The 15,276-nt window shown below is 39.4% G+C and overlaps 1 protein-coding gene across 1 annotated transcript; it reads left to right on the top strand.

Annotated features, from left to right (window-relative positions):
- The first annotated feature begins 1,980 nt into the window (after positions 1-1,980).
- On the top strand, positions 1,981-2,692 carry LOC147621791 (uncharacterized). Its single transcript, XM_086823505.1, has one exon. It carries the CDS (start codon positions 1,981-1,983, stop codon positions 2,536-2,538), a length of 558 nt encoding a protein of 185 aa, XP_086679631.1. The 3' UTR covers positions 2,539-2,692.
- The last annotated feature ends 12,584 nt before the right edge of the window (positions 2,693-15,276 follow it).

Raw genomic sequence — 15,276 nt, 5'->3', positions numbered from 1 at the left:
CATGGGCTGGGTGGGAGAATCCAAATTTTCCCAGTCAATGTGGCATAGCCGTGCATCTATAGCCACAAAATAGCTATGTCACGATCGGTGACATCAGCATCACTACTTACATCACTCTCTCACTTTTGCGGCTATGGCCTTCATTCTCTTGTAGTGGTACCAAGTTTCATGGAGCTAATGAGAATGAAAACTCTCTGTTAACACACTAGTCTTGTACAAAAAAAGCAACTTTTATGGATTTTAGATACTTTTGAAATTTTTTTAAATAAAAAATACATTGTTCCAAATTCCATGGAGCTATCGAGATTAAAAACTCTCTATTAACACTAGTCTTGTTCAAAAAACCCACTTTTTGTAGCTTTTAGAGACTTTTGTTAAAAAATGATTTCTTTTAAAGGACATTGTTCTGAAGAATTCATCCTCAACATAATGAAAAAAAATATCAAGTCGCCATAGGGAGTTTGGGAAAATCATAATTTCCATTTTGCAAGAAAAAAATATGGGCACGGTGAACCCTTTTATGCTTTTATCAAAACTAGCTTATTTGACATATCATTGGAAAGCTCTTGAAGAGTAGGTTCTAAATCCACATTCTCTAACAACTTTGGATTTGGTATGATGAAGATACAACAAAAAGTATATTGAAAAGAAAATTTCCAAAGTAATGGGATTTTCCTAAACTCTCTAATATGGTCTTAGTGCCGATATTATTTTAAAAACATAGTCTTTTTTTGTCATAATTTAAGTACTTATATGGTTGAAGCCACTTTTGTGGCTTAAATATAGGATTAGTGTTAAGATAATTCACTCTCATTGGACTTAATAAACTCTTTTTTCATGGCTTTGGGTCACTTTGCGGTTCTATTGACTTCTTCTTTATATACACAAAGATATTTTGCATTACTTTGTGAAGGTTTTGTGTAGTCTCATATTTCTTATCCCCCCTTATTATTATAAACATTCTTAAAGGAAGTGTTAATGAAACTATTTTTAGCTAACTTTACATGAATCCTTTTTACCATGGAATAAAAAGAAAATTACAAATTCAAACATTGATTAAAAAGGAATTATATTCAAACATTGATTAAAAAGGAATTATATTCAAACAAGCCTTTTCTTCATAACATTCACTATAGAAAACATGAAAAATTAGAGGAGTTCTTATTCCTTCTCCAACCATTTTGAGAAGTATTTTTCAAGATTTGAAGTAACAAAGTGAAAGTGAGTCTAAACCATGCTCAAAGGTTGAAATTTTTTAAGATTACTAGGATAAATATGCTTGGTACTACCCACCATGAGTTAAAAGAGAAAGGACTGAGTCACACTGTGGTGGTGGACAAGTGCTCGCATGGCTCGGCACACAGATCTTCGTCACTAATTCTATAGGTGGACTATTACCTAGTCCAACCGAGTTATGGCATGCTTATCTTGCCAGCTCACCTACTTAGCGTGTTCACATTATGGATCGTTTGTACATAGTAGTCTAGTACTTATGTTGGCTTTCACTTATCTTTTGTAGATCTCTTTCAGCTCACCTACTTATCGTGTTCACATTATGGATCGCTTGCACATAGTAGTCTAGTACTTATGTTGGCTTTCACTTATCTTTTGTAGATCTCTTTTGAGAGCAACAAGTAGAAGAAGGTTTCAGGCACACTAGGCTAAGAAGAAGGCGTCAAGGTCCAATGTTGCATGGTTTGCATAAAGAAGAGGAAACTTTTCACGTACACACATTGTCCCCACCACGATGACTTGATGTGTAATCGTGTGTGAGAGTCGAGAGAGGATAAATTTTGCTAAAAGACATCCGTGAGCGAGTAGTTGTCCGTCCACAGTTGGGTGTGAATGCACTTGGAAGGCTTGGAGCTTCTCTTTGTGAACCTAGGCTAAACAACATTGGCGGGCATCCGGGTAACTGTCGCTCATATATGGCGCGGTGGGAGGCGTCACAAGGATAAAAGGGAGGAGGTGGAACCGTCAATGGACGACGTAACCTTGCCAATGGAGTTGCAGAAGAAAACGGCAGCTGCGCTACGAAAAATCGAGGTGGCGCAGGCGGCGCTGAGCGAGGAGGCGCACCTGCGGAGGGCGAGCCATGCAGAGCTGGCACGCCTGCAGGTGGCGGCGAGGGTTCTCGTGGAGAAGGTGGACGCCTTGGTGCAGGCTGCGAGGGAAAAAGAGGCGATGGCAGAGGCGGCCGCGGAGGCCTGCAGGCTCAAGCGGAAAGTGGCGCGCCTGCAAGAAAACAGGCGGGCGCTCAAGAAACAATTCCGCGAAACGCAAGCCCAGTTGGCCGGGCACGAGGCCCTGGTCACCCGCCACGTGAAGGAGCGGGACGACCTCCACAAGGAACTCGAGGAGAAGACGCTCTGCATGATCTGCCACGACCGCCCCCGCGACACCTTCGTGCTCCCTTGCCTCCATTTCCTGTACTGCTTCGCCTGCCTCTCGCAGCACCACGCTAACAGCAATACTTGCCCGAGTTGTAGACGCAGCATCCATGGACTCTGCATGGCCTCCTCGCTTGCAAATCAATGAAGAGTACCCCATTTCTTTAATTTCTTGTACATACTCTGAAAACACGTCATAGGGCGTAAACTTACGTGTAATTCAGAACCCTATTATCGTGTACTTCCAAGGAAAGGTGAGATGGTCTTGCACATTGCCCACTTATACTTAATCTATCCACAGATTCAAGCTTGTATTTAGACTTTCATGTATGTTCTGCAAATTTATTTTCATTCACTCTTTTTTTTTTTGGAAAACAAAAGACATTGTCTTCTAATTTACATAACAAACATATACATCTCTGATCTCTTAGAGTGAATGATGCTATCTAACATCTTTTGCAGCTACTCTTCAGAGTGAATGATGCTATCTAACATCTTTTATAGCTACTGAAGATGTTAGATAGCATCATTCACTCTTTTTTTTTAAAATATTCTCATTAAAAGCATGTAATAGTTGTCCCTAGCCATTAGGGTGTAGAGATCTCGACGTGGAAGTCATGAGTTGAGATCTCAACATGGAAGTTATGGATTCAACCCTCGCTCCTTGAAGCTAGTTGTGAGCTCTATAGAGCCCATCAAATTAACTACCCAAAAATCTCTAAAACAAACAAGTAAGCATTTTAATGTGAGAAGAGCATGAAAGAAGCCGGTCCTCATTCCAAAACATAACTTCCAAATATTAGTTCAATTAACTCACATATCAGTTTCCTAAAAATACACACATAACCTCTTGACTATCAGAAACTGAAAAAGCCATTTTTGCAACACTCTTAACATGGTCTTACTAGAGCACGGCCAACAAAAGCTAAGGGATGATGTTAAACTTAGAGAAAGAATGTGAGAAAACCAATCTTAATGCAAATATTCCACACACACACACACAGTTTGTATCCACACACACATTGTAAATATATACATGAATGTGTGTGTGTGTGTGTGAGTGAGAGAGAGAGTGTCACGGTTTGTTCGTCCATGTTTCTAAGGTTAATTGGGGACGCCTAATTATGACTATGTTCGTAGCATGGCACTTGGGTGATTCCGAATATTCCATGTGTAGGACATATGAAATTAGGGATAGCTAGAACTAAGTGTTGGATTTATTACTTATGTGCTATCGTGGACTTTTAGCATGTGTTGCTAACTTGTAGTGTGTTTGAATGGACAACCTTGTAGGTTGGTGAGATTGATGGGCTTTGTTCTCATAAGCCAGAATGGCTGGGATGTGAGGGTGGTGATATGGTGTGAGCTATTACTGGGATGGTTCTCATTTTGGTATTTTTTTTGTCGCACTATCTATTTTTGGCCGCCCCATTTTGATGTATTCGGGCGTGGACCTATTGAACCGCCCACTTTTGTTATATTGGAAGTGGACTTATTTATTTGCACGTGAATTAGCCCTTGGGATTCTTTTTGTAATTATCCTTTAGTGATTAGATAGAAACACTTTACCTAAGCTTCTGTTAAACGCAACCCCCATTTTTGTAAAGGGCAAGCAGCGTGCATCTATTTTTAGCTTATGGGCTATTTTTATTAATAAAGCATAAATACTCAAGAGGTAGACGAGGGCCGACACTTCTTGAGGGGCGATAGATTGCACCCAATGGTTCTCTTTTGTGTTTTTCATGCTATACTATGCTTTTATGATTATTTATTAAACTTTTTGGTTGTGGTAATATGATTGAAGTGATGAACCAGATGGTAATTGGTTGGATGGTGTGTCTCCCCATGATCCAAGTGGTTTCAGTGGTATCAGAGCAAAGGGGGGAGAGAAGGTGAAAAATATTGAGAAATATCAAAGGGAGGAAGGCTTTGCAAAAGAAAGAAAGAAGGTACGTGCAATTTTCTTGTTTCTGTGAAAGAAGAAAAATTCAAGGCTTGGAGGCTTGGTTGAAGGTCTTTTTCAAGGTCACATCAAAGCATATATCCAAGGGGTAAAGGCTTTATCCAAAGCCTTAAACAACGGCATAATACAAAGCTTAAAGCAAAGCTTTAAAAAACTTAAGCTCTAAGCTTAAGCTTACCTAATCGCTGATAAGCCCGTAATGCTGGAAACGCAAACGGTGCCATCTTTTTTTTCCTTGGGAATTTGGCTCTCAATTCTACAACCGATTTGAAGATCCACTCCGTTGGATGCGTCCGATGTGTCCTCTTGCATAAATCTTATACCTTGTCTGAGGGGTTTTGAACTTGCAATGGTGGAGGAAGTTGTGCAGAAATCAATGGTGGAGAACAAAAAAATAACATCTTTGCTTTACTCAAAAAGGTCTAAAAAGATAAGAGGAGATTTATACGCCAAGCTTCTTCAAGCCAAAACTTCATCAAAATCAACCCGAATTCGTTTGAATTTGGCTTGGCTTTGAACTGGAAATATTTTCAGTTTCTTATTCTAGTTCGGCTGAAAACTTTATAGCAATTCAAAGTTGCGAGATTTTCAAATTACCAAGAGTAAAAAATAATATAAGTATTTTTAACTTTTTCCTATCTTTTATTACTTTTCAGTATTCCAAGCTGATTTATTACTTTTCAGTATTCCAAGCTGATTTATCTGCACTTCCGTCTATTCAAGAGCAACTCACTGCTATGCAAGCATAATTGGTCAATGAACGCACTCATAGAATTACATTAGAAGACCAATTGAAATCTCGTAGAAGGCATAAGTATGACATTGAAAGCGATAGTGATGAGGATTCTATTCTTCAAATTGTGAAAGCAACTTTAGATACTCAAACGGCTCGGAAATAATCTTGCATTAGTCGCAAGGCTTTTTCTTTTCAAAATTTTAACGGAAAGAAGGACACATGCACTATTTTAGCTTGGCTTAGCCAATTTGATGACTATTTTTCAGGAGATAAATTTTTCGAGAAATACAAGGTCAAGTGTGCTGCGAATCATTTGATTTAGAATGCTTCTTTATGGTGGAATGCTACCAAGAATGGGCGACATAAACCTCATACTTGGGAGGATTTTCAGCACAAAATTAAGAGACACTTTCTACCTCCTCAGTACAAGGCTAAAGCTCGACAGCATTGGGACACTCTTAGACAATTGAAAGGGGAGGATGTCCAAACTTACATTGAAAAATTCTCTCATTCAAATGCAATCTATAGAAAAAGTACACGAAAAGAATCTTAAAAGAAAGTTTATCTCAGGATTGGATCCAAAGATTATCTAGAGCGGAGGTTAATATGTTTCGTCCTCATACTCTTGTCTCTGCTAAATCTCTTGCTTTAAGTTGTGAAAAGAAAAATGGTGTGCCCAGGTTCCAACAGGAGAATCCTCCTTCGAAACTCTCTAAAGATTTGGCATCTTCTAGTGGTTTTGATAGGCGTTCTTTATTCAAATGACCTTTTAACAAGGGTCAAGATCAAAGAAGCTAGCAATTCAACAACAACAATAAAGCAAAGATTGGCAACAATAGTAATGGAGAGTGGAGAACCAAAGAAGACCAATGTTCTGGATTTGACTCGAGATGAAAAAGCGAACAATGTCCGATGTTACACTTGCCCATCAGAGGGGACACTATGCTAATAAGTGTCCAAATGACAACAACAACAATAACAAGAAGCCAATTGTACAGCGTAACATGGTGGATGGAGATGAAGACACTGGCACTAAAGACGATGATGATGCTTATGATGATGATGACGATGACTACGAGCCAGAGTCTGATGGTAATGAGTTCAATCATAAATCTGTGATTTTTGGACTACATTGTTTGATAATCTAGGCCTAAATTGGAATTTTCCACTGCATTTCATCCTGAATCTAATGGTCAAATAGAAGTGACAAATAGCACAATCTTGGATTTACTTTGTGCAGATGTTTCATCACAACCTAAACAATGGGATACGTATATCCATATTTTACAATTTACATATAACAACACATAGCATTCATCCACTGGAAAAGCATCTTTTGCAATTGTGTATGGCAAAGATTTACCTACTCCTATCACTCGTTTGTCACACACTATTGAAGCTGCAGATCAATTCATCATTGATTTCACTTCCATTCATGATCATGTTCATAAGGCTATTTCTAATGCACAAGAGAAATACACTAACCAAGCTAATAAGAAAAGAAAGCACAAGGTTTTTCAAGAAGGTCAATATGTTTTGCTTCGTATTGAAAAGAGACATCTTAAAAGTGTTGAGACTAACCTTGTTGTTAAGTTAGCTCCTTGTTTTTATGGTCCTTTTCAAATTATTCATAAGATTAATGACCTAGCATATAGGCTTTCACTTCCTTCTCATTAGAGAATTCATAATTCTTTTCATATTAGCCTTTTGAGACCTTATAGAGGATCCATTCCTACACATCCTATATATGAGGAAGCACCTAGTCTTGTTGACCAAGTAGAAGAACTTCAACCTGAGGCTATTATTGACCATGAGACTACAACTACTCGTAGGTACTGTATATAATATATATCTTTTGACCTTCAAAAATCATCCTTGCAAAAATGCTAAATGGATGCCTGAGTGGTTTTTTCACGCCTATCTCGACATCATCCAATCTTACTTTCAAATATGGGCCAGTTGATATGCAACTGAGTACAGTTGCTATCCCGGGCAGGAGAGATGTCACGGTTTGTCCGTCCATCTTTCTGTGGTTAATTGGGGATGCCTAATTATCACTATGTTCGTAGCATGGCACTTGGGTGATTCCGAATATTCGATGTGTAGGACATATGAAATTAAGGATAGCTAGAACTAAGTGTTGGATTTATTACTTATGTGTTGTCGTGGACTTTTAGCATGTGTTGCTAGCTTGTGGTGTGTTTGAATGGAAAACCTTGTAGGTTAATGAGATTGAAGGGCTTTGTGCTCGTAAGCCGGAATGGCTGGACGTGATGGCAGCGATATGGTGTGAGCTATTATCGGGATGGTTCTCATTTTGGTTTTTTTTTCTCGTAGTATCTACTATGGATTTTGTATTGTTTTTGGCCTCCTCATTTTGATGTATTCGAGCGTGGACCTATTGAACCACCCACTTTTGTTATATTGGGCGTGGACTTATTTATTTGCACGTGAATTTTTCCTTGGGGTTCTTTTTGTAATTCGCCTTTAGTGGTTAGATAGGAACACTTTACCTAAGCTTGTGTTAAAAGCAACCCCCATTTTTTGTAAATGTATGTATGATAGTAAATGATAGTGGGGGAGATTAGGTACACATTAAAAAAAAAAGGTTGTAACATATTTTTATATCTAATGTCTATCATATATAATGGTAGAGAGATGCTACCTTTTTCTTTGAGACTATAAAATCATTTTCAATTAATGTATTTGAATATATGTGATTTATTTTGTAATGATTTACTTGTATTCAATTGTAATAAAATCATTGAGACTATAAAATCATTTTCAATTAATGTATTTAAATATATGTGATTTATTTTGTAATGATTTACTTGTATTCAATTGTTCAAGTTAAGAGCTTTCCTTAGCCTTGCTGAATCATGTGTTGTTTGGTCTTGCCGAAGTATGTGTCAGTTGGTCTTGCCTTTAGAGAGAGCTGTAAACTACAACTTTCCCATGTGGGTGCACTGGCTAATCCATCATGTCCTCACTCCGTTGTCACGTTCCCTACTGGTCAGTAGCCCTAATGGTAGGCAGCTTGGTGAGATGGCATGAAAGGTGATAGGCAATGTAGAGGTTCTTCATGATGCGAGGCCTCCAATATTGGTTGTGGTGGTGGCATGGACCTGTCAATATTAGATAGTTATTATGAGAAGCAATCCGCACCCTATGAGATTGGCAAAATGAGCACAAGACCACCATGGAATGATTGGCATGGGAAGATGGTGGGATAGGATCTTAATGCACAATGTGATGTTGAGAGATGAGGATTCTTTGTGGAAAAAACTTCAGCTAGGTGAGGTTATGGTGGTGTGGTGAAAGTGGAATCAAAGCAGTGTGGTGGTTATGAAGCTTTTAGAAGGAACATGCAAGGTCTAGGGTTGTCTAGGTGATGGGTCATACAATGGGCCACACCAACCATCCAGATGTTGAATAGATTAGTTGCATGTGCATGCATTTATATGTGCCATGAGATGTCAGAAGCAAAAAACGTGTGATGCCTGTAGTGAAATATGTGGGTTAACGTGCATGGGAAATGAGTGGAAGGTCTCTTCGTGTGTGTGTGTGCACACTTCTCCATCATGAAGACTTCTCCAACTCAAATACTTTCTTTGACTCTCTTGGTGGTTTCTCTGACATTTTCTTGGCATCCGTTTTCTTTGGGAGTCAAGAGTATTACATGGTTCGAGGCATGGCAAACAAACATTGCTCATGGTTGTGGATGAAGTTAGGTAGCCTATGTGGCTTGAGGGATTTGGCATTGTCAAGAATGTGGGATAGAGGTAGTGGGGATAAATAGGTGGTGTGGTTGAAGATGAGGCCACATAAGGTTCTTGTTGATTTGAGAAAGGTCCAAATGATGGGTCGTACTATAGGCCAAGCTTGCACATGCCATAGAGATATACTTGGAGGATTATCAAACAACGGGCTTAATGTAGGTTCATGAAAGAATAGTGCCTACATGTCTATTACATGCACATATCATGTACATATTGCACGTGGTGTGCATGGACATTGAGGAAAAGGTGTGCCTATGTAAAAGCTTCTTCTCCGATGCAAACTCCAACACACTACTTTATTTGACACTTTAAATTTTGTGTTCTTCTACTCTTTTTTCATGTAGCTTGTGGAAAGTATCATTGGAATAGATTTTGTATCAAAATTGGACACATTAAGCATTGGAAATGGGTTGGGTGAGGCATGGGTTTGGAAGGATCTCTGTGAGAAGATATATTGTAAATATTTGAATTGAGAAATAAAGTGATTTCAAGGTTTTACTTTTAAATCATGAGCATAGTGTAAAGTATGAATCTCATGATCCTAAATTTAATCTTGCGATGATGGCCTAGGACAATCAGCCTCCACTCCCCAATGCGCTATACACACAGAAACCCAAGAGAAGAAGCTCCTACTCAAACAGATGTAACCTCCCTCCTTTAAGGGGGAAGGTTCAAAAATTGAGAAGGATGCCAAAGTATGGATTTAAGCAATGGACGATTACTTCTCAGCTATCGGTAACCAATCCATGCTTGCATAGTTTCGCCTCACTGGGGATACTAAACTTTGGTGGAAGCAATGGTGTCATGATATCTCCCCCCATCTCATGAATCTATCAAGATAAATGAGTTCTTTAGCCTCAAGTAGCTCAGTTTAATCCTAGAAGAATACTACTCTAAATTCATCACTCTCCGGAAGTATGCCCCATCCATCACTACCTCCCAGCAAGTGGCTTGCTTCTGCCAAGGCTTGAATAAACCTTTGGATTCCCGCCTCAAACAAATGAGGCTGAGTACATTGCAAGATGCTCTCATACGAGCTAAACCTCTTGTGAAGGAGTTGAAGTCTGGCAAAGCTAGGCCCTTGAAGAGATCTCATCTCCTGAATAAAACCCTAAGGATCAGTCTTACAAGAAGCCCTAGCAAAATGCTCCATATTACAACTGAGATTGGCAAACCAACTCCTTTGTTCCCCTCTCATATACTGATTCTTCTAGAGAGACCCTTGTGTGTTTTCATTGCAATGAGCCGGGACACTTTAAGGCCAATTTCCGCAAGCTAGAAACATCCTTTTCTCAAAGTGGTCAAGAAAATCAGGGCCATTTTGGAAACCCCCATCCACCAAGGTGCAAGAGGTGGTGGATGTGGAAGAGGTTTGGTAGAGTTTAGGGAGCAATTTCTTGCACCTGTGCTATAAATGAAGAACCAACTTTGGAAATGACTAAAGAAGAGCATGCCACCAAACATCAAGGTCCTAACCAGCAATTTGGTATTATTCAAACCCCAGCCATGGTAAGCCATTCCCACTTTTGATTGATTGCGGTCGTACCCATTCATTTCTTTCTCTAAGGTGTTTACAAAAATTAAACCTGGGTCAAAAACCAGCTAGGAAGTAGTATCTCACCACTCTGTAGGAAACCTTGACTTTGAATTGGGTAGCAACGAACAAAGTCATGGTGGCCATTTTAGGGTCTTACCATTAGGTATTTATGATGGGATACTTGGGATGGTATTCACTATAACCAGGAGAGTATCACTTTTAAAAATGAGCATGGCAAAGTAGTATTAGTTCAGGAGAAGAAAAGTATACCCAAGTCTATGGTAGTCAAAGCAAAAAAATCTTCTCAAGGGAGAACGTAAGGGACAAAAAGTTTTCCTAGTTAATCTCAACAAAGCTGTTGAACCTAGTAAAGAATTAGAACCCTCTTATCTCTAAGAGTTCTCTGACATCTTTCTTGACAAGCCAGGGCTACCGCCTCCTCGAGAAGTCGGTCATGAAATCGAGCTAATTCTTGGTGCTCAACTTGTCTTAAAAACACCCTATAAGGTGTCTCTCCCTGAAGCCATTGAGCTCAAGGAACAACTTTCCCAACTCATTGAGCAAGGATTTGTACACCTCAACAACTCTCTTTGGGGAGCACCCATTCTTTTTCAAAAGAAGAAGGACACAACTCTTCGTATCTACATTGATTATTGGGGACTAAATCAAGTCACTCTCAAGAACAAGTATCCTATCCCTCACATGAACGAGCTTCTTGACAGACTTCATGGGGCCAAGGTTTTAGACTTGAGGTCTGGCTACTACTAGATCAAAGTCAAGGAAGTAGATATACTCAAGATAGCTTTCAAAACTGTTATGGCCACTATGAGTTTATTGTAATGTCATTTGGGTTAACCAATGCTCTTGCAACTTTCAACTGCCTAATGATGCAACATATATTTTATCCCTACTTGGATGAATTTGTGCTTGTCTTTTTTTATGACATTTTAGTCTACTCCAAGTTGGTGGAAGATCATGAGGAGCATGTGTGTAGAGTTTTGCAATTACTACGTAGACATAAACTCTATGCTAGGAAAAGTAAATGTACCTTCTTTATTCACCAGATTGAGTATCTTGGATTCATTGTCTCCCAAGATGGTATCTGAGTAGATCCCGCCAAGATCAAGGATATACTGGAATGGACACCCTCTAATTTAGTCTACAAAGTTCATGGATTTTTGGGAATCATAGGATGGTATAGGATTTTCATCAAAGACTACTCCCTGGTAGCTGCACCCTTGGTCAATCTTCTTAAGAAGGATTGCAAAATAGTGTGGTTTCCAATCCATCAAGTCAACTTTGATCAACTCAAAGCCATCATTACCTCAGCCCATCAGTCCTGAAACTTCTTGATTTCACTAGGGAATTTGAGGTGGTTATTACTGATGCCAGTAATCTAGCACTTGGTGGTGTCTTAGCCCAAGAAGGAAGACCAGTGGCTTATACTTCTTGCAAGATGAAGCAATATGAGGCCAACTATGCCATCCATTGTTTGGAACTCTTAGCAGTTGTTCATTGCCTCAAGTTATGGAGACATTATCTCCTGGGGTGTAAGTTCTAGCTTGTAACTAACCATAAGAGTCTAGAGTGGATCTTCACCCATCTTAACCTCAATATGAGGTAGAGAAGATGGTTTGAAATCCTACAAGAATATGACTTCGACATTAAAATCCGCCCTAGGAAGGATAATGTGGTAGCAGGTGCACTTAGCTAAACAAATCTTTCTTGAGTGCGATTTCGATGCCAAATGATCCCATACTGGTCAAGGTGACAGAAATCTCATTTCATGATCCTGTTTACCAAAGGATAGTGAAATTAGTCGAAGAAGGGAAAACTTTAGGGAAATAGAAAAATCTAATCAAGGGTTACTTTGCCCATGATGGGTGCCTCTACTTCAATCACACGCTATGTATTCCTAAGGATCTTGCCCCAAAGAAGCTAATCCTCCATGAAGCTCATGATAGCCTTGCATAGGGGGCACCTAGGACATGCAAAGACTTTGAATTCTCTAAGGAGGAGCTATCATTAGGCAGGCAGCATGAAAAATGATGTCCACTTGAAGCAATGTCTCTCATGTCAAAGGATCAAAGATAAAAGACTCAAGATGCCTAGGAAGCTTCAACCCTTGGATATCACCCAAATGAAGTGGGAATGCATTAGTATGGATTTTGTCACAAGTCTCCCCATTGTACAAGGAGGATATGTGTTATGGCTCACCCTAGCTCCCCTTGAAACACATCCTACAAGAGATTACCTGGTGAGTCACAACTCATAACCCATGAGGTCTCCAATGGTCGAGGTCATAACCCATGAGGTCTCCAAGCTCTACAACTCCTTGAGAAGCAATTCCACTGTGTCTCCTGCTACGATGAGCGTTGTCACACCGTCGTGCGTTGCACTACGTGTACTCGTCCCTTCTCTCCTCACATCACTCACACACACTCACTAGCATGAATTTGAGAGAGAGATTAGCAAGAGGATTATCAAGAGCAAGACTCTTGCACAATGGGAGAGATCCTTTTATTATGAGAGATATTCACTTATATACATGGCCATAAGTGTTCACACTGACTTAAACTGTGGCCGAGCACTTTAGTCTCATAAGAGCCCTAATTCTATTACAATGACTCATCTCATAATATATCCATGAAGTACATCATGCAAGACTTCATCCTAACTTACTACCACGTGCTCTTGAAGTGGGAATCACCATAAGTATTCCATAGGACCATTACGAGCGCCCGTCCAAGTTGTAGATTTAGACACCATTGCTTTATATCTTGAATGTATGACCTTTTGGTGTGTCCACCTTGAGTCCTTGATATAAAATAATGGTAGTAGCTCTTGTCAACCCTAGGAAATGGGTTAAGATTCCCTCCTTCCTAATGCCGATCGCATCCTCATGGTAATCACATTGAAGACCGTTGTGTGGGGAGAATCGGCAAGCTTTGTTGAAGGCCTTAGATGTTGAGTGACATTCAATGGTCCTTGTTCCTCCGGAAGGAATAAGAAAGGCTAGTTAGTAAATGAGAAGGCTAGTGATTAGTAGGAATTCTTGATGGGGTGGGGATGGCGAGGTTGTTTGCGAATGATTGCATTTTTATATTTTTGTGAGTCTTGTTAATATTTTTTTTCTCACTTTGTTTTTTTGGCAATCATAAGTAGAGTGACATGTGATTTGTGTTGGTGGGGAACTAAGAGATGTTGATAATGGGAGAGGAGAGAAGGAAGGATCCGGAGGAACGTAGACAAAATCATCAGAATGAGATTGTGATTTACAGTTCCTTATCTGATTCATTGAAGTGACATTCATTATTTGGAGAATTTGGCCTTCGATGATGTCCCTTTTGTGGTAGGATTCTTGTCAAATGTTGTTGAGTAGGACCTATTCCTGCATGCTTCTTTCCATGTGATGTTTATATTTTTATGTATATTTAAGTGTTCTATGAAGCAGATAGACACAAAGTACATTAAAGAAGTCAATTGGACTCTAATTGAGCAGCTCTGCTTATTGAAGTAGCCACTTGTTGGGTGAGGCTTGAAAGAATTATGTCAACTTGTGAAGCTTAGATAGATATCTACATGAAGGATTATATATCATTGTGTTGTGAAGACTTGTGTTTGGAGAGGTTTGCAATTTGAAGAAATTGGAAGGTTGTCAATGATGAGGCTTTGGTGCATATGTACTCCAGTGCACGAGTATAGATATGTACTCTCATGGAGCAGCTACTACAATAACTTATCCAAAAGAACAGTAAGCTATAAGCTTAACAAAAATGTATTGGCTAGTGAAGAGAGTTTCTTGTGATATTTTACCATTACCAGCAGCATACGCAAGATCCATGGAGGGATACTTTGCATGGTCAGGTGACCTGAACGTCAAAGATCCCATCCTGCAATACATTGACAATGTTAATGAAAAGAAACATTGCCCTATTCTGTCCTTGCAAGTAGTACATCTGTGGACAAGGCAGCAGACTAGGAAGCCACCAAGTGAAGGGCTAATACCCTTCTAAGACCATGACCAGTGAGGTCCAATAGGCTTGAAAGGTTTCAGTTGTAATCCACTCAACCACAGATTTAACTTGTGAGAGGTGACCAGTCCCTCTAGCTAACATGGTAGATACCACTGCAACCGGACCTTTAATTTTCTTGAAGAGAATAATCAAAAACTCATAAAATATATCAAATATTAAAACAACTACTTAAATTAAATTGAAAATTAAAGCATATAATAAAACATAAGACTTGAGAAAGAAAAACATCACCACCATCAACACCATGTTGGGTGCAATTTGTTTGTTTTTTTTCTTTCTTTCTTTCTTTTTTCTTTTTTATTAAAATTTTGCTACCACCTTGCAAGCAAGAGGTTCTTATGTCTACTCGCCTTTTGAGAGAATAGGTTCTTATGTCTGCCGTGTAGCTTATGCACTCACGCTTCTCATCCAGGGGGTGACAAGAGCATTGTGAGTTTGTCTTTTTGTGCTCATAAGTCTCCGTTGTTACAGACATGGGTATTGATTCTTGAATTTGTGGCTTAATTGTTGTTGAGGGGGTAGGTATAGATTTTGGTTACTTACCATCATTGGGGTTGATTGAATACACAAGCTCTTGTGCAGGTGTTATATGCACAAGAGAGGTTGAGTGGCTTTCTTGGTGTTGCTTGGGTTTCCATTCTTGTCAAACTTTATGTAAAGCTGTTGGGGTTGAAGGTGTTGGTGAAGTGTTCCTTCATTTGTTCATCTTGGCAACCATATGATGGGATTACCATCATAGTGTCCTTGTTGTTGAAGCATGTACACAAGTACCCATCTTTGATAAACATTATGAATTGGTGGGGCTGATGCTTTTGGTGCTTTTTTGTGCGGGAT

Source organism: Cibotium barometz, chromosome 29 (assembly GCF_041138505.1).
Source record: "Cibotium barometz isolate CiBa-2024 chromosome 29, ASM4113850v1, whole genome shotgun sequence".
Taxonomy (NCBI): domain Eukaryota; kingdom Viridiplantae; phylum Streptophyta; class Polypodiopsida; order Cyatheales; family Cibotiaceae; genus Cibotium; species Cibotium barometz.
Note: the sequence above shows the minus strand (reverse complement) of the source record. Positions and strands in the feature narration are given on the sequence as shown.